The sequence below is a fragment of the Bos indicus genome, chromosome 27, assembly GCF_029378745.1.
Source record: "Bos indicus isolate NIAB-ARS_2022 breed Sahiwal x Tharparkar chromosome 27, NIAB-ARS_B.indTharparkar_mat_pri_1.0, whole genome shotgun sequence".
Taxonomy (NCBI): Eukaryota; Metazoa; Chordata; class Mammalia; order Artiodactyla; family Bovidae; genus Bos; species Bos indicus.
The window spans coordinates 31,339,694-31,363,579 of NC_091786.1; the positions used below are offsets into that span (position 1 = coordinate 31,339,694).

At 43.1% G+C, this 23,886-nt stretch overlaps 1 protein-coding gene across 3 annotated transcripts in view; it reads left to right on the forward strand.

The window, feature by feature from the left end:
* Nucleotides 1-23,886, forward strand: part of UNC5D (unc-5 netrin receptor D) — a 644,487-nt gene that overhangs the window by 538,516 nt on the left and 82,085 nt on the right. For 2 of the 3 annotated variants that reach the window (XM_070781382.1, XM_070781384.1), the window contains exon 8: nt 4,493-4,525. The exons of the other annotated variant lie outside the window; for it this stretch is intronic. In XM_070781382.1, coding sequence (XP_070637483.1) covers nt 4,493-4,525 — 33 coding nt within the window. The remainder of the gene's footprint in view (nt 1-4,492; nt 4,526-23,886) is intronic. 3 annotated transcript variants of the gene reach the window in all.

Consider the following 23,886-nt stretch of genomic DNA (forward strand, 5'->3'; position numbering starts at 1 on the left):
ACCACCAAAAATAAAGAGGTAGATTGTTCTCTCTCCCTCTCTCTGCCTCTGCGTCTCTTTCTCCCCTTCCCTTCCTTTCTCTTATGTATAAATATGCATATACACCTCTACACACATACTCTCACCACACACATAGTGAGACACAAAGCAATATTTGCAATACATCACTGAGACAAAAGCAGGCTGCAGAACAATATATAAAAGACAGTTCCATGTCTTTGAGGGTAAAAATGATCAATTACTGTCGATCAATTTCATGTGGTTTTCTGCTAATATATGTAGAAGCATCTATGTGTGCATATCATTTTACACATATAAAATCACAAGGGAAAAAAGAGCTTAGACTTGTATATATCATTTAGCATAATGGTGGTTATCTCTTGATGGTGGAATTAGGCAGGGTTTTCTTGCACTTATCTATTTTTTTTGATATAATAACTGCAGTAACTATAAAAAAGTTTTGAAGAAAGCATAACAATTTAAAATGCTATTAAGAAACACTTTTTTGCATCTTTAGCTTTTACATCTTTAGCAAAATCATTAGAAGACTGAGTTATAATTCCTTATTATCAATTTCCATTTACCCAGTAGATATTCTTGGTGTATATGTTAGACCCTGTGAAAACTGGTAGGATTTCCCCAAACCACAGATCAGCTGCCACTGGCTCAGAATTACATTTCTCTGCCTCTAAGATCCTTCTGGACCCATCTGTACACTCCAGCTGCCCCAGAGCCTCTTAAAGAGGCAGAGAGGAACCAGAGTAGAGTACACAGAGCCTTGGATTTTATTAGGAAGTGGGGGTGCCCTCAGTAATCACAAATACACAAATCCCAGTAAATTAGAAGTTCTTGGAGGATGGCCCAGGCATGGGTATTAAAAAACAAAAACAAAAACCTCCCAGATAATTGTAATGTGCAGCCCATGTGAAGAACCACGGCTTTCATAGATTAATTTACTAAAGGGGTCATTTGAACCATGGCCTTGGAGAGAGGTGAAATTAAAACACGATTTGGTTGACCAAGGCCAGTATCTGCGTGGCCCTGAGCCTTGTGAGAAAATGATTATGCAAAGAGAATGAAAGGACATGACCCGTGAGGTGAGCTGTTCTTGCATAACACCATGAGGTCTGGGAGCGGATAGTGAGGAGCCCTCTCTGGAGTTCACAGTAGAACAATCTCTAATCAGACATTTCAAGCTAGGAAAACGGTCTCTGAGAGCAGCTTGCTGATGAGATACTGGCATTTCACAAAGTACAGCAGAACCCAGTGTTGATGCTGATGCCAGGGGACTAAAGCCCTCGTGGGCACCAGTGACTTCCAACCTTTCCCATGAGAAGATGCAGGCGAACACATGTGCCAGATCTTAGCATTGTCACCAATGATAGAGAAGCAGCCATTTGAACACTTAACTCTGTTTCTGAAATTCATTTTATGTGGATTTGTATGGAATGTCTTTGGTAGTTATTCTAAAGATTTATAGGGGTGGAAGCTAGGGCACATGGAGGTCTTCTTGTCCCTGTCCTTTTTATATATCAGAGTAAAGTTGCAACTTGCCCTTGGTGCCAGCAAGCAGAGGCCAGGAGTCAGCACACATTCCTTTTGTGTTTGGGGGTTTTGGGTTTTTTGGCTGCGCCGGGTCTTAGTTTTGGCATGTAGGTCTTCGTTGCAGCATGTGGAATGTTTAATTGGGGCATGTTGGATCTGAGTTCCCTGACTGGGGACTGAAGCTGGGATCCCTGCATTGAGAGCGCAGAGTCTTAACCATAGGACCACCAGGGAAGTCGTTAGGCACATGTTTCTTTATGTGTTCAACTACCCCTGAAATTCACTAGAGTTTCTGACTTGGAGCTGTGCCTGGTTCCCATGCAGCAGCACGTGGGTCACTTGTGTCCTCTGAACAAGTATGATGATCATATTTATAAAGTTAAAGTTATAGTATTACTTATAAACTACTATTTATCAATGCTAAACGTGTGCTAGCCCTCTGCTTCATGGCTTCCGGGTTCTGTTCAATCCCCGGATCCAACCTTTAAGAACCTTATTTCTCCCACTTTACTGTGGGGAACACTGAGGTCACAGAGATAGATGAAGACAACCTGAGACTTCTGATCCCGAGAGTCTGCGCAAATCCCACTGCCAATGATGACGACCCCAGAGCTGGAGGTCGCGAGGTCAGAGAACAGTGTGGTCCTCTGTCCGGGGTCCTTAGCCTTGGAATTTTCATCCCCAACCACACTTCTCATTTTTCAGAACTGTACCAGGTAGAACCACCCCGTTTTTGTTCTTGTTTTTACAGCTATATTCAATGTATTTTTCCTAAAAGTAGTTATATATCTCACCTGTTTTTAATCGATTTTCATTTTGCTACCCGGCATAATCTTCATTTCTGTGGTTTAGTGGGAAGAAAATACTGTTAAGCGCAGCCAGAGCTCCGAACAGCTGTTCTGCATGTCTCTTTGAGTGGCCCTAGCAATGCCTCACTTTCAGATGTCTCAGCCTTGGCCTGCCAGCAGGGCTGTGCCCATGCCAAATGCTTTCCGATAGCGTGCAATAAGCAAAAACTGAAGTCAGGTTAAAACCACCAAAGTCGTTTTATTCTGATTCTTGAGTGCATTAGCATCTGGACCTTGGGAGTTTCCACCTGCTCTCAGGAAAACTAATATGGCATTGAATCTGTGCAGTCAGGGAAATGCAAGCTTTGGGCTTAAAGAAACCTGACTGTAAGAATCTGATCATATCAATTTAAACAAATTATCTTTTGTGAGGATTTTTTTTTCAAGATTTTTTTGAATGGGCCATTTTTTAAAGTCTTTATTGAATTTGTGACAATAATAGTTTCTGTTATATGTTTTGGGGTTTTTTTGGCCGTGAGGCATGTGGGATCTTAGCTCTCTAACCAGGAATCAAACCCACATGCCCTGCCCTTGGAGATGAAGTCCCAATCACTGGACCACCAGAGAAGATCCAGGATTTCCTTTTTAAAAAAGATTGGCCAGAAATCACCCTTAGTCAGTGAACTGTCCCCTTACTGTAAAACAAAACAAAACAAAACAATGGTGGTCCATTTGCAGAAGTAGGATTTACACACAACTTTTAAAAGCTACCTCCATCACAAAACAGATGGCAAAATACACAAGAGTTGTATCTGAAACACATGGCAAGGGTTTTCTGTCAAAATCAGTCTTTAGGGCAGGAGTGGGCTAGGGTAAGAGATATTCCGTGAAGGATTTGGAGCCTAGCTATGACTGTCTGCCTGGGAGGGGTTAAGATGCAGTCAGCCAGATAATATTTACAAAGTTCTCAGATATGTAATGTGTGAGATTTGATTCCGTTCAAAACATAATCCAGAATGACAGTGTCTCACCCTGCTTGGCTTGCCTTCAGGCTAACAGGGGAAGGAGAGAACCCAGGGTGACCTTTCAAGGTCCCCTACTTGATGGCACTCTCTGAATGTTAGCAACAGTTCCTGTGCTTGCCATCTGATGGGGTTCCATTGACACCCTAAGAAGCCACCAATGAGAAAGGTGATGCACCCTGCAGATCCTCTGGAATTTAACATACAGTCTGAAGTGTAGTCTTCCTGGGTTTCTGCCTGGTGGTAGAGTCGTGTTGGCCTGGGATGGGACCAAGGGCAGGGTAGTGGTCAGTGGAGGGACTGTGGTGTAAGGCAGACAGAGTCCCAGGCACCGTGTCTCCAAGTGATTTGCAAGATGACTGCGAATTATTCAGTGATGGAAGATGGCAGGAAGATGGTGGATGAAGAGACGTGAAAAGAATATATGGATAAATATAAGGATAAATATGTCTAGCTCACTTTAGAAAAGATTGAGTGTCTCTTCTCTGTATCCATCTCAGCTGACCACTGCCCTGCTCAATACCAGGATCAGAAGAACACCTTTCCATTAAGATCATCCGCATTTTAACAGATAATTGAGATCTGAAACAAAACATAATTTCTTAAAAACAAACCTTCAACACACTCACTATACCACATCTATACCCAACAAGAACAGGAAAAAAAAAAAAAACCAGCAGAGTTTGGAACTATTTACCTAGGCCATGGTAACTGCAAACCAATGCGGGATCCCTTTAAATATTTATTCATGATTCATTTTTCTACCATCATATGTAGTGAAATGCATTCCTTACCTGAGCAGACTTCTGGCTGGATATAAAACAGGGCAGGCTGCAAGCTCACTGCTCTCATCATGCTGATAAGAATCTGGCAAATGCAACAGAGAGAAACTCTAGTAAGCCTGAGGGAATTTTATTTTAAAAGAATGAAGCAATCATCCTAGAAAAAATACTGCCAAAGAGAAAAAATTTTTTTTAATTAGAATGAAAAGGAAAAATAGGAACAACATAATCCATAGTGTCTGCAGAAAGAAAGTGTTTCCTTTATAGAGGTAGACGTGAAGGGATATAGAATATATATCTGCTCCATGTGAATTTATTAAATGCAACTTTCTTTTTTTTTTTCTCTTTCTTTTAGATAAAAAACCTCTTCATGAAATAAAACCCCAAAGTAAGTTATTTTTCCTCTTGCGGATATCATTTGTTCTCATATTTGCTGCTTTACTGTTATATTTGTTTAAAAGCCAAACAGAATTGCAGTTCCTATGAAAGATCCAGGGCTCTTGGGGGGAGGTTTCTTCTTGTTGGGTTTGGAGTCACGTATCAGAGGTTAAAATGGAAAAGAAATATGCACACCCCTCCCCTCCTTCAGATTAAATCTCTGCTTTGATTCTGTCCACTGGTAGCAGTCCATTTCTCTACAGATGTCATCTAGGACTCTTATTTCTGAGATTTATCTCATTAAAATTTATAAATATTTGTCAGTACAGGCTTTCACAAGAGCAACCTTGAACAGTAGCCTGATTACAGAACTTTCCATCTAGGAGTGGAAGGGGGCGCCTGAGAGATCAACCCTGAAATCCATGGCAACTGATTAGATTAAGAGCCACAGTGAAATAGCCAGGAATTGAACCTAATGGGGGGGGAGGGGTAGATGCTGGCTGGAGCTCTCTGTCTACTGGCTTGCTTCCTGGCGAAGACTCTGCCTTCCCTCCATCTTGGGCATCTACCAGATTTGGGGAAGGAGCACAGCTGGAATGATTGGCAGCTCCACCTTCAGCCTCATGGTGCTCAGACCTGGCTGAACTTGGGGGCCACCTGGAAGCCTTTTATAAATCCCAGTTCCTGGGTTGTCACCCCAGGGAAATCACATGAGAAGAGATTTAGAACCCAAGAATCCTCAGTTTTAAAAGCTCCCTAGGGGATTTCAATGTGAAGCTCAGATTGAGAACCAGTGTCTTAAAAAAATATTCTCAAAACTTAGATAAGCAACCACATGCATCAGAATCTTGGGATATGGTGGAAGCTGGTTAAATATGACCCTCAAAAAAATAGAACAAATTAATCTGAATCCCTGGTACAGGGTCAGGGAGAGCTCTTGAGAATCTACATTTTAATATGTTCCCCCAGTGACTCTCAGAAATATGTAAAGTATATCAGGGTGTCATATAGATCTCAAAGTCCATCTGGAAGGGCATCAGCAGTATAGCTCTTAGCACTGGGAGAGTTTGGTTTGTAAAGCTTGTGAAAGATGTTCTTGACTAGTATCTCCCATTTTAGTCTAAACCGAACAGCTTTTGATCTTTTAAATCCTAGGGTATTAAAATTCAAATAGCTTGGGAGACTTAACAGCTTTTATTAGCCACCTTCTTTGAAAGAATTAAGACCCCTGAAGATAGACAGAAATTGGTATCCAGGGAACAAGGGTCAGGAGGCATCAGAGAAAAAGATACACTAAAGCTGTGACGTTCCTATTTCAGATGTTGCTCCAGGCAGGCTTGAGATAGAAGGGTGCCATGACTTCCAGAGTCGGAGAACTCCGCCAAACAACAGAAACAAGCTTTCTTAATTTGTTTTCCCTAGCATCTGCTGCCCATGGGCAGCGGCTTTTAAGTCATGCATGGTGGATTTGGAACTCCATAGGAAGACAGACGATGTGGAACCCTGGTTGTGTGTTGTGTGTGTGTGTGCGTGCGTGCGCACATGTGGAGAGAGGGAGAAGGAGCAGGTCTATGAATATTTATCTGGTCAAGACCTCGGGGTTTCCCTGGAGTAAGTGGAATCCTTCACCAATGCCTCCTGATCATAGAGTGCCCCGCCCCGCATCCCCTGGTCCCCATGTCAAGCACAAGCAAAATTATGGGTAGCCATGTGGCAGCCAATATGTGTGTATGTTTTTAAAGATATTTTTATTTATTTCGTGGCTGTGCTGGGTCTTCTTTGCTGTGCACAGGTCTTCTCCAATTGCCCGTGAGTGGGGACTACTTTTTAGTTGTCCTGAGTGGGCTTCTCATTGCTGTGGCTTCTCTTGTGGCGAAAGGGCTTCAGTCATTGCGGCTCCTGGGCTCTCGCACACAGGCTCAGCAGTTGCCATGCACAGGCTGAGTTACTCCGTGGCATATGGGATCTTCCCGGACCAGGGATTGAACCTGTGGCTCCTGCACTGGCCGGTGGCTTCTTTACCACTGAGCCACCAGGGAACCCTGCATGTGTATTTTTTTAAAATTAATTTCACGCTTAGTTTGTGAGTCCAGTGCTGTTCTAATTTGGTTACATCTGTACATCCAGCCATGAAACCCCCAGGAGCTATTTCTAGTCCTCAGGGACTTCCTGAATGAGTTTTTGCTTGGGGTTCTCACTCCTGTACACCGTGCTTAATTGGTGGATACTGCTGCAGACTCGCTTAAACTGTTTTAATTTGTGATTTTCTAAAAATAAAACCTTAACAGAATCAATGTGATTGCAGAAGGCTCCCAGAGGCACACGATCAGGGTTCTGGAGGCTGCGTGGTTAGGAGTGCATCATACAGAGGCAGGCTGCAGTTTTGTTTGGTGAAAAGGGGGGCTTCGTCGAAGACTCCATGAATCATCACTGATGCAAAATCAAAGTCAATTATGAAGATAATTGAGAAACAACCTTTCTCTATATATAGCCGTGCACGTGATCCTCTGCAAGGCGGGGCGGGTGGAAGCCATCTCTCAGAGCCTCCCGCACAGATCCATGTGAGGCAGACTGAGGAACCGGCTCTGAGTCGTGGGGAGGTGTGAAAAGAAAGTGAAGTCTGAAGGTATCTGTTGGCAAATCATAATGACAAACTGGGGGAAATCTGTGCTCGGCATCGCTCATGAAAGCACTTATTGTAAATGAGATAATTTAATCAATTACGTTTCCTAATGTACTAAACTGAATGTTTCATTTTCTGCTTCTGCACATCTTAAATTATCTTCAGGTGCTTTATGAGATTTAATCATAGTTAATAGAAACTTCATTACCATCAAATGTGCTTTCAATAAATGTTGTGTAACAATGTCAGGAAGTGCAGTAAAATATAGTAGGTTCTGAATGGCAAACACGCACCCCCGGAGTCAGGCTGAGAAATGGTCACATGCATACAGTGAGACTCCCGGAGGCTTGGGAATGAGGCTTTGCTAAGAAGCTCCCCAAGGAGCAGCTGGTTCAGCAAGTTCACCTTAGGGATGAAAAGGAGTCAGGTACCCCCCTAGAAAACAGCTCAGAATGTATTCTTTCTCCATCTCCTTCCCACGTAGTTTGGTAACTAATAGAAACACACACTAAGCCCAAATCCCATTCCCTGGTCAATTACCTCCAGGATTTTGCCAGTTGAATGTCTCCCAGTTACCCAGATCTCAGCTTTTTCAAAACTGAATGCGTCCTTCTCTGTCTCTGTTTTTAACCCAGGCCTCCTCCCATCTTCTCTCATTCAGTGAATGCTGTGCCTTCAACTTGGTAGGGTCCCACACCTGCACAGCCGCCTAGACTGCTGTCTTTTTCCTCTCCTTTCTCCAGCTCAGTACTCAGTGAATCACCACCGTCTAACCATTCTGCCACGCAGATAGATCAAGTTCACCAACTCACTCCATTTTCTGTCTTCCATACCCCTCCCTCCATTCGGCATCTTTTTATTGAGTATCCCCCATGGGTGTGGACATGTTCTAGGTGGTGGAGAATCAGTTTTGAGCCTGCCAGATACAGTTTCTGCTCCCTTGAAGCCTGCAGATCTAGTGAGGGAGATGGGAAAAAAACACAGAAAATTATATATAGAAGGCTGGGTTCCATGGAGGTGGTGACAAGTGTCATTAAGAGAAATAAAGCAGAAGAGGCTCAGGTAGGGATGGAGGGAGTGTTGCTTTTTTGTGTAAGCTGTTCAGAGAAGGTCTCTGCAGTAAAATCACCTTTAAGAAGACACCTGAAGAAAAGCAAGGGAACAGACATTCTGGATATCTGGGAGGAGAATATCCAGGGCAAGGGAAGAGTGGGATGCCAAGGCTGTGTGATGGGAGGCTGCTGTGGTATCCAAGGAACAATTAGGCTAGGTATCTGAGCAGAGTGGCAAAGGAAAGAGGCATAATAGCTCAGGTCACAGAAGTGGGGCATGGGGGGAAAGTACCAAGTGTATTATAGGCCATGGTAACGACTTTGACCTTTACTGTGAGTGAGATGGAAAGCTATTGAAGGTGTTTATTCATAGTAACATGACCTAATATTTTCAAAGATAAACTCTACCCACTGCGTGGAATGTAAACATACAGGGAACCAGAGCAGAAACAAGGAGATCTGTTACAATGATCTGTTATAACAAGAGTCTATTCCGATAATCTAGGCTATTACAATATAACTTATATAATAACCTAGATTCAAGATCAGTGTGGCTTGGGCCAGATAGAGAACATTGGAAATTGTAGAAAAGGTCCATAATCTGGATATCTTTGGGAGGCAGAGTCAAAAGGAGTTGCCGATGCATTCGAGTATGAGAGAAAGAAAAGCATCAGGAATGATTCCAAAATTTGAGCTATGCAACCTGAGGGATGGGCTGGCCATTACTGATCTGGGGAGAACTTGGTTTAGCATATCTGGAGGGAGACTCAAGAGTTCAGTGTTATAAGTGCTACATTTAAGATACTTCTTAAACAGTCAGTTGAATATATGAGTCTGGAGGTCAGAGGAGAATCCTGGCAGTGACATAAATCTGGGGCTTGTCAGTGTCCAGAGGATATTTAAAACCAATAGGTTGAATGAGATCACTGGATAATGAGTGTGAACAGAGAACATATCTGAGGCCTCGGCCCTGAAAGATATCCACACTGAGATATAGGGCAGGTCAGAAGTTACTGCGCAGGAGACAAAAAAGTAACAGCCAGCGAGTGAGAGAAAAGCCAAGTAAAAGGAAAATGGTGTCCATACAAAAACTGAATATTCGGGACAGCTTTCTTCCTAACCCGGATTTCTACCATTGCTTCCTGTATCTGGAGTTGGCTGATGTCAGCTTATCCGATCTTTTAAAAAAACATCAATTCTGGTCACATCACTTCCATGTTTAAACCTTTACAGGAGCTGAACATTATTTTTAAGATAAAGTACAAGGTAACTACTGTCTATGGGATCTGGTCTCAGATGGCATTGTTTAGTCATATCAGCTTCTCTCAAGCTGCTTAATCATTAGGTATTACCCTTTCTACCCTATCAACTTCCTATATTCTTCCACCAAACAAAGCTTCTTAGTTTTCTGAACACCCTGGGCCCATTTGGGCATATAGTTCTTTATATGTTGTTATGTCTGCCAGAAAACTTTCCCTCCACCTAATCTTACCGTGTTGAATGAATCCTTCCTTCAGGCTTCGGCTTGGGTCTTGCCTCTGCAAAGCCCCTAAAGGCTGAGTTAGTTACACCTCTAACTAGCCGATTGTCAAGCAGTTTCCCTATTTCTATCCTGTATGTTCATTGCGTTTATCCCAGGCTGAATTCCCTCTCTGATAGACATCCTTCCGGTCATCTGGTAGACAGTATAGGGTCTGTTCACCCTTATGCTTGTGGCATTTACCACCCTCCCCACGTGGTACAGTGGTAAAGAACCTGCCTGCCAATGCAGGAGATGCACGAGACATGGTTTCAGTCCCTGGGTCGGGAAGATCCCCTGGAGGAGGGCATGGCAACCCACTCCAGTAATCTGGCCTGGAAGATCTCATGAACAGAGGAGCCTGCTGGGCCATAGTCCCTGGGGTCACAAGAGAGTCAGACACGACTTAGCGACTGAGCACGCACGCAGTAGTATGTATTAGATGTTCAATCCATACTTGTTATTATGGTCTTACATCTTCCCACTAACTCCTCACTGAGGCTTTTATTGTTAAGGTGAAAATAAAGACTTTGCTTTTATGTATTTATTTTAACTCATTCGTGTAGTAGATATTTATTGCACAATTATTCTGTATAAATAGTCTTGGCCCCGTGAAGTGTGAAGGAAACAATAAGAAATGTTTCTTTCCTACAACCTCAGTACAAAGTACAAGATGACAAGTGATTTGAGAAGAGGGGAAGTAAGGAGGCAGTATTTAATAATCATCTATTTGGTGCCCAGTGCTAGGTGACAGTCCAAACGGGAAGTTTCCCAGAATCATTTCTATCAAAGAATGACCCCAATGTGTCCTTGTGTGTTGGTCGCTCAGTCATGTCTGACTCTTTGCGACTCCATGGATTGTAGCCCACCAGGCTCCTCTGTCCATGGAATTCTCCAGGCAGGAATCCTGAAGTGGGTTGCCATTTCCTTCTCCAGTGTGTCCTTACAGTCTAGAAATTAGGTATTTCTCGTCGCCTTACTGACAGTCCACTCTACATCTTTTCCCCCAAGTACACTGCTTTCATCTATGGTGGAATAATGTGGGTTCTGGGAATACACATTCTTGGGTTAGAGAACTCCTCAAAAGATGCAGAGTCCATACTGGCGGGTTGGACATTCTTTTTCATGCTGTATAGACTTGAATGGTACCTTGAACACATAGAACTATCTGCAACCTTGAACCATGCAGGCATGCTCGCTCAGCCACGCACTCATGTCTAACTCTTCATCACCCTATAGACTATAGCCTGCCAGGCTCCTCTGTCCATGGGATTTTCCAGGCAAGAATACTGGAGCAGGTTGCCATTTTCTCCTCCAGGGAATCTTCCTGACCCAGGATCAAACCCACATCTCCTGTGGCTCCTGCACTGGCAGGCAGATTCTTTATCACTGAGCCACCTGGGAAGCCCACATTGAACCTTCAGTTCAGTTCAGTTCAGTCTCTCAGTCGTGTTCGACTCTTTGCGACTCGATGAATCGCAGCACGCCAGGCCTCCCTGTCCATCACCAACTCCTGGACTTTACTCAAACTCATGTCCATCAAGTCGGTGATGCCATTCAGCCATCTCATCCTCTGTCGTCCCTTTCTCCTCCTGCCCCCAATCCCTCCCAGCATCAGGGTCTTTTCCAATGATTCAAATCTTTGCATGATGTGGCCAAAGTATCGGAGTTTCAGCTTCAACATCAGTCCTTCCGATGAACACCCAGGACTGATCTCCTTTAGAATGGACTGGTCGGATATCCTTGCAGTCCAAGGGACTGTCAAGAGTCTTCTCCAGTACCACAGTTCAAAAGCATCAATTCTTCGATGCTCAGCTTTCTTTACAGTCTAACTCTCACATCAATACATGACCACTGTAAAAACCATAGCCTTGACTAGGCGGACCTTTGTTGGCAAAGTAATGTCTCTGCTTTTGAATATGCTATCTAGGTTGGTCATAACTTTCCTTCCAAGGAGTGTCTTTTAATTTCATGGCTACAATCACCATCTGCAGTGATTTTGGAGCCCCAAAAAATAGTCAGCCACTGTTTCCCCATCTATTTCCCATGAAGTGATGGGACCAGATGCCATGATCTTAGTTTTCTGAATGCTGAGCTTTAATATCTTTAAATTCTCAGCAGACTTCTAGGTCTTTAAACTAACATTAGGTGATTGGCATCAATGCTAATCTTCTAGCCATGCTTTACAGGATAATTTTTTTTTCTATTTTACCCATCATTTTTCATCTCCTGCTGATTATTTTCCATCACATAAATATAGCATTTTCCCCAAATTGCATGACTTGTTTGTCCTTTAGAATCATTCCTACTGTGAATCAATTCAACCTGAGCATATGTGCAACATCTGTAATCTTCTTACTGCTTGCAATCTTTTTATTATCTAATTTTTATCCCATCATAAGTGTATGCCTTTTCTTATGAACATTTTTAAGAATATCGTTGACCTTATTGGACATGATGAAGTTTCCTTCACTAAATACCCTGGAACTAAGCACAGCCACAGTGAATAAGTGATAGAATATAATGTTCTTCAGCATCAGAATAACTCAGGGTACTTGCTAAAAATGTGAATTCACAGGTCCCATCTCCCCACGTATTACTATATTCAAAGTTAGAACTTATATCCTGAATTCCCAGAGTAGAAAATGAAAGTGAAGTCATCTTCTCAAGGGCTGGATTTCAAATCCTGCTTTTTGAGTCTCTTTCTCATTTTACCTTGGTCTTCCTGATGGGGAAAAGGACAGTTCTTTTGCGATCCAAAGGCAGAATTACCGGATAAATAGAGAACCCTTGGTTACATTTGAATTTCCCATCAGCAGTGAATACATTTTTGACATAAGCATGTCGCAAATATGGCATGAGAAATACTTCTACTCAAGTTATACATTCTTGATCAGAAATTCAAATTTAATTCAAATTCAAATTTAATCGTATTTGTAGTTGCTTAATCTGGCAACTTTACTGAAAAGAATAAAACATGTCTGAATGTGCATTCTCAAGAAACATTTTATTAAATAGATTATCTGTACTGTCAATCTCGGGAGAATGGTTAGAATTAAAACAAATATTGGAGGAGGGAGCCTTTCAGTAAAAGCAAAACGTCTGAACAACAACAAAAAAAAGAAGTCTACTGAAGTACAAAGTCTACTTGAAGAAAATGGATCTGGGCAGCCCTCATTGTGCTTTGCAGATACTGCTTTTTTTTTTTTTTTTTTAAGAAGTTGGGATTTGTGGCAGGTCTGCATTGTCAGATGATAGCTACCATTTTTTTTGGCAATAAAGTATTTCCTAGTTAAGGTATAGCTATTGTTTCATTTAGATATAATACTATTGCACACTTAACAGACTACAGTATAGTATAAACATAACTTCTATATGTCCCAGAAAACCAAGCAAGCTGTGCCTGTCTGTATTACGATATTTGCTCTTTGCAGTGGTCTGAAACTGAACCCATAATATCTTCGAGTGAGGTCTGTAATCAGATTCACCTAAAAAGTAGGGTCCGTGTTGTTCAGTTGCTACCAGGGAACCAGTGAAGTTGCTCTGTCATGTCTGACTCTTTGCGACCCCATGGACTGCAGCACGCCAGGCTTCCCTGTTCTTCACTATGTTCAGAGTTTGCTCAAACTCATGTCCATTGAGTCGGTGATGCCATCCAACCATCTCATCCTCTGTCACCCTATTCTCCTCCTGCCTTCAATCTTTCCCATCAGGGTCTTTTCCAGTGAGATGGCTCTTCGCATCAGGTGGCCAAAATAATGGAGCTTCAGGATCAGTCTTTCCAATAAATATTCAGGGTTGATTTCCTTTAAGATTGACTGGTTTGATCTCCTTGCTGTCCAAGGGACTCTCAAGAGTCTTCTCCAGCACCACAGTTTGAAAGCATCAATTTTTTGGTGCTCAGCCTTCTTTATGGTTCAGCTCTCATATCCATACGTGACTATTAGAAAAACCATAGATTTGACTATACAGACCTTTGTCAGCCAAGTGATGTCTTTGCTCTTTAACACACTGCCTAGATTCGTAATAACTTTCCTTCCAAGGAGCAGGAGTCTTAATATCATGGCTGCCATCACCATCCACAGTGATTTTGGAGCCCAAGAAGATAAAGTCTGTCAGTGTTTCCGTTATTTCCCCATGTCAGTTCAGTTCAGTTCAGTTCAGTCGCTCAGTCATGTCCAACTCTTTGCGGCCCCATGAATCGCAGCACACCAGGCCTCCCTGTCCATCACCAACTCCTGGAGTTCACTCAGACTCATGTCCATCAAGTCGGTGATGCCATCCAGCCATCTCATCCTGTTGTCCCCTTCTCCTCCTGCCCCTAATCCCTCCCATCATCAGAGTCTTTTCCAATGAGTCAACTCTTCGCATGAGGTGGCCAAAGTACTGGAGCTTCAGCTTCAGCATCAGTCCTTCCAGGGAGTATTCAGGACTGATCTCCTTCAGAATGGACTGGTTGGATCTCCTTGCAGTCCAAGGGACTCTCAAGAGTCTTCTCCAACACCACAGTTCAAAAGCATCAATTCTTCAGCATGTAGTCCCCATCAAATGATGGGACCAGATGCCATGATCTTTGCTTTTTGAATGTTGAGTTTTAAGCCAGCTTTTTCACTCTTGTCTTTCACCTTCATCAAAAGGCTCTTTAGTTCCTCTTCACTTTCTGCCATAAGGGTGGTGGCATCTGTGTATTGATATTTCTCCCTGAAATCTTGATTCCAGCTTGTGCTTTATCCTACCTGGCATTTCATATAATGTACTCTGTGTAGAAGTTAAATAAGCAGTGTGACAATATGCAGCCTTGGCATACTCCTTTCCCAGTTTGAACCAGTCCGTTGTTCCATGTCCAGTTCTGACTGTTGCTTCTTGACTGGCACAGGTTTCTCAGGAAGCAGGTAAGGTGGCCTGGTATTCCAATCTCTAAGAATTTTCCACAGTTGGTTGTGATCCACACAGTCAAAGGCCTTAGTACAGCCAATGAAGCAGAAGTTGGAGGGTCCATATAGAGGATAAATGAGCGAAAACAGTTGAAAACTAGGTTGGGGCAGAGCAGAAAGTATCTTGAGCCATAATGGAAGCCACTGTTAGAGTGAACTCGATGCCTACTCAAGAGTCATTGATAGGTTTTGAAGTGGCAGAACCAGAACTGTGTTTGGGGAGAGTAAGCCACAAGTTTAACAATTCAGAATGAATAAAGACTGGGGCCTGGGTACCAGGGTAGATGAGGCTGTGCCATGTGGGTGCCTGCTATCGAAACTGAGATGTGAGAGGCACTGGGGATGTTTCAGGAAGGCGTGTGAGTCATTTGGGGAAGGGCTTGATGGGCAGAAAAGGAAAGGTGATTCTTCAGGCTCACGCCTGGTCTCTGATGATGTCATTACTAGAAAAGGGGAATTCAAGAAAATACTTGAAGAGATAAGAACGGTGACCTTATAAAACAGATGACAAGTTTGAGATGTTAGCACAACGCACAGTGGTGTGGTGGTTTTATCCACTGCGCCAGAGGAAATATAGGATGAGGACTTCAGACAGGAGTGGAGGCAAAAGATCCTGATTTAAGACTGTTAGGCATCAAAGTAGTAGTTAGCACTGTCTGATGGAGTGGTTGTGAACAATCTTCAGGAGGAAACAGTGGTTTGGGCAAAAGTCAGAATTTAATAGCATAAAAGAGCAATGAAATGTATAGAAATAGTGAACAAGTTAAATCACGACAGAGCCTGGCAGTGGGCTGAGCCCATGTAAAAAGAAGTAAAGCATGTCTGTACATTCTGATAGGAACGATCTACAAGATATTGTACACAGTGAGGGGGAAAAAGCAATGTAGTAAAGGAAATCATATGGAAGTATAATAATGATTATATAACTTTTAGAGTGAGGATGGTAAAAAAAAAAAAAAAAATGGAAATTACAATTTGTTCCTGAAAGATCCCAAATATACTATCAACAGTGGTTACTTTTATTTTTTTTTTAATTTTGTGTATTTTTTTATTGAAGTATAATTCATTTACAATGTTGTGTTCATTTCAGGTATACAGCAAAGTGATTCACTTCTATATATATATGTCTATCTTTTGTTTTTCAGATTCTTTTCCCTTATAGGTTATTACAAAATATTAAGTATAGTTCCCTGTGCTATCCCATAGGTCCTTGTTGGTTATCTATTTTATATATAGTACTGTGTATTTGTTAATCCCAAACTCCTAATTTATCTCATCCCCTCCCTTTTCCCCTTTCATAACCATTAATTTGTTTTCTATGTCTATGGATCTATTTTTTATATAAGTTCATTTGTATCGTTTTTTCCATGTATGCAATATCATATATGTTGGCTTAGTTGAAGCCATATCTTTCTGGCTTGGTTGAAGGATGAATTTTTTTCTTAGTGTAGTGTAACTTTTTATAGTTCCTAAAGTACTTCCTCCTCCTGTGTGTGTTTTCTATTTATTCTTTTACTTCAACAGGGATAGAGGTTAACTGGTTAGGGAAATTATGATCAAGAAAGGTTTAATGTTTTAAAAATGTTTTTTATAATTCTTTTCAACAAAGAGCTTAGGATTTCATGGATATGAAAAGAGACTGCCTCTTTCAGAGATCTGTCAGGGAGTAAGTCAGGAGAGGGATTGGGGTAGAGGTGATTAGGGAGACCAGGCCGTGTTTGGAGGCAGAAGGCAAGGCAGAGGTGTGGAGGCAAAGTTGAAAGATGCGAGACCAAAAGGGAATAATGAATGAGGCCAGGTCCCTGCGGAGGCAGGAGAGGGCAGACCAGAGCCGGCCTGACACAGAGGAGGAGCAGCTGTTCAGGGAACAGGGAGAGGGAAAGGAAAGCACAGGACGGAGCAGAGGCGTTTTGAGTTGCAGGGGAGGGTGTGTGTGTGCTGGAGGGAAGGGGACTCACATGGAAAAGCGGGCAGTGAGAAGCAGAGGTGATGAAAAAAGTAAACGCAGTTCAGAGTAACTGTTGATGAAAAGTTGTTCTAGGTCATGGGACATGAATACAATAATTATTAGGCTGCAAAGAAGCCCAGGTGGGTTTGCAGAGCACTGGATTTTTGATGATACCCACCAGTCTGGTTGGTGGGTTCCTGCACCGGGGTAGTCGAGCCAGTGCAGGGAGGAGAGGTGCGGAGGCCATCCTGTGATGGTTAGACCACTGGGGAGTGAAGACAGATGGGTGTCCAAACCCTACCTTTGCCATTTTCTCATGCAGAAGCCTCTACCCTATCTGAACCTGTACCACCATCTGTAAAAGAAGAAATAGAATACTTCTACGGCAAACAGATTTGATTGTGAGCATGAGAATATGATCATACCTGCGGTTCTCAGAGAAGCAGGCACAAGCTTAGTGCTCCATTACTGGGTTACCCTTGCCATCAAGAGGTTTTGTTGGTGAAATTTTCAGCCTCCGTACAGTAAGTCCCCCACATACGAATGAGTTCTGTTCCAAGAGTACATCTGTAAGTCCTCTCTGTTTGTAAGTCTGACAAAGTTAGCCTAGGTACCCAGCTAATACAATCGGCTATATAATACTCTACTGTCATAGGTTTATAATACTTTTCACACAAATAGTACATAAAAAACAAGCACAAAAAATAGAACTTTTTTTTAAATCTTACAGTATAGTACCTTAGAAAGTACTAATATGTAGTACAGTACAATAGCTAGCAAACGGGGCACATTTGCATCTTTAGACTTTCACACCTTGAAGGCTCATTTGTAAGGGACTTAACTGTACGCTGGTGCTGAATTACATCTCAGAGACAGAGTTTTGGGTGAAATAGAAAGAAAAAGCTTTATTGCTTTGCCAGGCAAAGGGGGCCACAGTGAGCTAATGCCTTCAAGTCTGCATGCCCTGCCCTGGAGAGGGTAGTGAGGAGTTGTATAGTCATGGTTCAAAGAGGACGCGATCAGCTCATGGACATTCTTCTGACTGGTGGTGAGGTGAGAAGGAAACAGCATCATCAGCTTAATGGTTCCAACTGATCTGGGGCCTGTGTTCGTGTGGTTAGCAGTTTTCATCTGGTGGGGGCCTGCTTCCTACATGTCAAGTGTTTATCCGTATCTTTTAGGGAAAAGGTAGTTCGGTGATTCTACCAGGTGGCAAATTCAGAGTCTAAATAGTTTTCAGTTCCCCAGCCCAGCAGCCATTGTTTGTTTTTACATCGTCGCATTTCCCAATCGTTAACTTCTGAGTCAGCCTCTTAGTGCAGAAGACAAGGACACAGGGGCTTGTGTGCGGTTTCAGTATCAGGCAGTGCGACCAGGGCAGAGGTTCACAGCTGGATAGGCATTGAGCCGGAGTTGAGCTGCCTTGGATTGAATCCCTGCTCTGCTACTTAACCGTCATGAGGCTTTGGGCAAGACAAGTGATTTTCTGGCCTCAGTTTCGATATTTAAATTGGCACCTTTTTACAAGTTTGTTGGAAGGATTAAAATGAGTTAATCAGTGTAAATAAAAGACTAGAACAGTACCTGGCATACAGTAAGAGCTACTGAAGAATGTGCTGCTGTCATTGTTAATGACAACAAGGAGCATTTGGAGGGTGGCAAGGTGGAATTGGCTCAGAGGTTAAAGCGTTTACCCACAATGCAAGAGACCTGGATTTGATCCCTGGGTCGGGAAGATCCCGTGGAGAAGGAAATAGCAACCCACTCCAGTATTCTTGCCTGGAGAATCCCATGGACAGAGGACCCTGGTGGGCTATAGTCCACAAGGTCGCAAAGAGTTGGACACAGCTAAGCAACTTCACTCACTTCACTAAGGTGGAAAAACCGAGATGCTGACTGGTGACGGGACTGTGAGATTCCAGGCAATGCAAAGTATCATCAGAACTGCTCACCGTGGTTGCCCAGAGCTGACCACTTTAAAGTTATTTTCTGATGCTTTTTTCAAGGAATGTGGTTTCTCAATGACAAGTATGAACAGTTCGAACAATAACTTCTGTTATGTGCTAGCGTGCAGTTAAATGTTGTGGCACACCCCTCGGTGTCTACGGCCCTGTCTGTACCTCTGGGCCAGGATGAGGCGGGGCTGGGCTAGAGACTGCTGCTTCCTGGGAGTCCAGCGGAGCAGCTAATTCTTCTGTCTTCCATTCATGTTCTCTCTCTCAGCCTTCTCTTTGTGAAGCTCTGTTGTGTGAATTCCTTAGGGATTCACTGCCTTATATACATCAAGTCAAGTTGCTGAGTTTTTTCCTCCTAAAACAAGAGCAGTGGTCATTCTACAGTATCCAATAAGATAAAAAGAGAATACCATATGTTTTTCTTGACTTTTATAGTGCAGTAGAGTTGATTAACGACATTGTGATAGTTTCAGGCGTACAGCAAAGTGATTCAGTTATCCATATACATGTATCTGTTCTTTTCAAATTCTTTTCTCATTTCAGTTGTTCACATGACTTTGAGCAGAGTTTCCTGTGCTGTACAGTAGGTCTTTGTTGGCCCGTTTTAAATCTAGCCACGTGTACATGTCAGTCCCAAATTCTCTAACTGTATGTTTTGAAAGGCATTTTGCTGTGCTCCTTTATTCATTTTGTGTAGCTATCTAATCCTGTAAAATAGATTCTAATCTGATACTTAAACTCATAATATGGGAATTGAGCTAAATTTCCATAAATAAGTGGAGTTAATATGTCTTTCAAATGAGAGTCCTGTGAAGAGAGGAAGGCAAACTAAATAAACAGCCCTTAAATTTAGTCCTTGGGGTACATATGTCACTATGAATGACTAGGTATGATTATAATTCATAAGGACAGGAGCTTGTGAATACCTAGTCCTTGAACTCTGAAGTTCAAAAGGACTTTGAAAAGTCACTTAGCCTTTCTCACCAGCTTTGACCAAAAATATAACTGCAGACTATTGTCAAGTCATGCTGGTTTTGAGAAACTCTAAAGGAGATTTCACAAGCTTCCTCAGAAATACAGCACAGTTGTTTTTTTTAACAACCCTCCTTGTAGAAAAGGTCATTTTAATATCTAACAGAGTCCCAGTTGCTATAATAAAAGACCAGGTCCTCCTTTTCAGCCCTTGTTAGAGTGGGTGATGAGCTGGTCACTAGCTTCATCATAAATGAAGGTTCACTGGGCACCTACTGTGAGCTTCTTTTTAGAACCACGCTTTATGCATTAAAGATCCCCACAAGCCACTTTATAGTTCTCTTTTCTCTAGGCCAAATGAACCCATAAACGTTTCCTTTCCAGGGTCCTAGTTTCCAACTATTAATCTTTGCAGCCTTTCTCTGTAGATAGTTCCCACTCCTTCCAGCAATGAACAGATCCCTCTGTAGTTTCTGACTAATTTGCAATATAAGAGATTTCCCCATCATTTTTATTTTTGTTTTCTTTATCCTATAGATCATGCACAATTTTTTATACCACATGTTGCGCCCTTCTGAACTTGACCTAAAGCTTTCACAGTGCTTGGAGAGAGGAAATGGGGATGGAAACCCGGGAAAGACATCAATCACACATTGATATGTATGACAGAAATCCAGAGGAAAAAAAAAACCCTCTGCCCACAAAGGCAGAATAGCCTGATCAAAGCTTTTTGTTCAGAATGAGTTGGAGGAAACAAACCAGCCCCAGATGTAAGAGTGAGCAGACAGATGTAAATGTGTGTGTGTGGCTGTAAGGAAAAGGCGGTCTCTGTGGCAGGGGTTCTACAGTCTCCCTCAGGCTAGTCTGAGTCCAGGGAGCAATCAACAGATAGCTGCACAGGATGACTCACACATTTCTGGGGGAAATGACAGAGAAGTGCTTGTGCCGAGTGTCAAGCAGGTAGGATGCCTTGGCATTCAGGTCATTACCCATCAACAGATCCAAAAAGAGTTCGAGGAGCCATAAGTGATGTCAGAGTTCAGAGAACCAGGGGTTGGCAGGGTTGGTGGACTAGCCAAGGCACAGTCCAGCTGGCTTGGAGGAGGGGGCCCTGCACTGACGGATGGGTAGACAGAGGTGGGAAGGGCCTAGATGCCTAGAGGGATGGGGGGTATATGACAAAGACCCATCCTTATAATCTGAAAGGGGCACAGGGCCTTTGGCTAGCAGGTGGAAGCAGTGACTTCTGATGTTCTTCCAATGAGAGCTGAGTGTGACCACATATGTACACGTGCACATGTGGAGTGGTTCTGCGTGGCACCCCTCCAAGTGCCCATGTGCTCACAGACACAGACATCAAGCCTAAACCTCAGGTTCTCCTGGGGCCAGTCCTGGACACACATGAAAAGGGAATCAATTACATTTGTAAGGACACAGGAATCTTTACAGGGAAACCTACTCTACTGTCCTGGAGAAAAAAGATTAGCAGATGGTAGGGCAGGGGGACGGAGAAGGCAATGGCACCCCACTCCAGTACTTTTGCCTAGAAAATCTCACGGACAGAGGAGCCTGGTGGGCTGCAGTCCATGGGGTCGCGAAGAGTCGGACATGACTGAGAGACTTCACTTTCACTTTTCACTTTCATGCGTTGGAGAAGGAAACGACAACCCACTCCAGTGTTCTTGCCTGGAGAATCCCAGGGACGGGGAAGCCTGGTGGGCTGCCGTCTATGGGGTCGCACAGAGTTGGACACAACTGAAGCGACTTAGCAGCAGCAGCAGGGCAGGGGGAATAAAGGAAGAATAAGATGAAGTAAAAGCAGGTAAATAGAGAAGAGAAAAAGAGGAAGAAGAAGGAAGTGACTCAACTTTAGAAGACTGAGCTCTAAGGATGACTGATGAGGTCTTGAGGACTCGTGTCTGCATCTGTAGCTGTACTTGGATACCGGAGTCCCATCACAGCCTTGTCTTTCAGACAAACAATGGAGAATATGGACCACATGTTAATTTTCACCCATATGTCTTCATTTCCACTGAGCAGTTGACCCGTCACAAGTGTATGTTGAATGATGAGATCATTAGATGTAGAAACATCAAATTGCCAGGACAGATTGTTCTTGTAAAATGAATCCCATGGACTTCTGAGTCTAGGTCAAACTGTCCCACCAGGTGCTAGGGTGAGCCTCCTAGGGAAGCAGTGATCCCTGTATGAGTCTCTCTCCCTTCTTTCCCTACCCTAGCCCCAAAGTTCCCATATTCATTTCTAAAAATTTTATAATTCAGTATTTATTAAGAAGTTATTAAGAGGTTCTGCACATATTCCTGGAAGAGCAAACACAATGAGCTATATCTGACGTTGATACCTTCATCTGAAGCCAGAGAGTCCTTTTCTAAAACAGAACTCATAACTTGAGAACGGAGAATTCTGGTTACCTGGGTAGCAAGAGGGTGGACGCCAGAAACAGCAAGATAGGAATCCAGGGGAACAAAGACAGCTTGTTCCTGCTACTGAGTTCTGTGTCAGGATTTCACGTCCAGTGATATCCATTTTCAGCAGAAGTACTTTCACGTTGGTCATCCTCTGGCTTCTGGCCCTTCCTATTTTAGTACCTGGGAAGCTAAAGATGTCTTTGCGTCTACTTTGCCAGCTCAGTGACAGAGCAGCTGCATTCAGGACCCTGCCAGGCTCTTTCTTTAGTTGCTGAGCAGGTGTATTCTCCCCAGATACACCTTTTAAGATGATGGTGCCATCCGTGAGCAGCGCCCAAAGACCTGGAGGGAAGAAGGGGGAAGGCTCACTGGGTCCAGTCCAGTTCTCTCCCTGCTCCTGGTGCCCTGGCTTGCCGTACCTGCTGTGTTTTGTGACTTCTCTCTTCTCTAATGATTCCCTCCAAGGAATTTAATTGAGTAGAGGGAGAGTGAGACTGAATGGGGTGATGACTCCCCTTCTTTCTCCCCACATGACCTATTTGGACACTGGAACTTTGGCGGTGGCATCAGGCTTCACTCTGTGGTTCTGGGGGGCTGGGGAAGACCACCACTGATACCCCACCATCCCTGGCCCTCTCCCATTTGGACCACCATGAAGTTGAACTAAAGCCTAGATCACACTGTTTCTCAACACCCCCCAGGTTGCTGTTATGAAAAGGGTCTGATCACCCTCTGACCTTTCCGATACTGTTCTTTGAGATGACTGTTTTTCTCCCCCATGAATTATTTTTATGTGTTGGCTGCCCTATTACTGATCTGGTTCTGCTTGATTTCCTTGTTCCTGCTTTCATTTGGCGGCATCTTATTTTATAGTCCACTAACTTCGTTGAAAATAAATTTAGCCGTGTGGTTAGTCTTCCTCACTTGATAACATAAGTAGCATATTAGGGTGCGGTGAGCACAGACTAAGTGCTGTGCAATTACAAGGTAAATATATGATGGGTTTATTTTATCTGCTAAACCCAGCAGGGGTGACAGAGTAATTACTTTTGGACCTGTTTAGTATGCCTACCACATAATCTGTAAGGAGATCAGTTATGTAGTGAATACTTGCCACCTTCCATTGTTAACACACTTCAAGACTTACATGTTCTTGGGTAGATGTCATGCCGAATTGCACTAGCCATTCCAAGGCTCCTCAGGAATCAACCACACCCTGAGGACCTCTAGCCAAAGGGTTGGAAAGCAGCTACAGTGTTATCTTGGGGGATGGGGAGACACCCACCATCTAAATTTCAAACTAACGCTTTTATTTTTGCTTTGCCCATGCATTCAATAGGATGGAGTAGGAGAGGTATGGGAGAAACAGCATGTGCCCTCTTAGAGACCAGTCCTCGTCCACAAAAACAAACTTCTAGAGTCAAGCATTCAGTTGGTGCCAGCAAACATTTACCATGGACATAAGAGTGCCTGGGACCGAGTGCTTTTCATATCTCACAACAGAAAGTCGCTCATAATGATTGTAAATACCCTGATGACTGTCAGCGTTCTGATGAACGTCAGCGTTCTGATGAACTGAGTGACGTGGGCCAAAGCTCAAGTTCATACTCCTGAGCTCTGGTCTCTTGACTCATAGACCATGCGTTACCTTATCACCCGAGAATGCTCTCTGTGAATGCATGCGCCCAGGCCATAGACAAGCAGAGCGGTTCACCCATATTTTGTCATTGTACGTGGGTCTCATGTCTTCCAACAAAAATAAAGTGTATATATATATATTTAAAAAAAAACTTTGCAGGGCAATAAGATTTCCTAAAACAAGCAAATTAAGCAGTTGCCTGTTTTTCCTTGAAAACTCTTATATTCTTTGCAAAATTGCTTCTGTTGCAGATTCCATTATGTGGTAAGCTACCTTAATGCAGTTAAGTTATTTAACTAG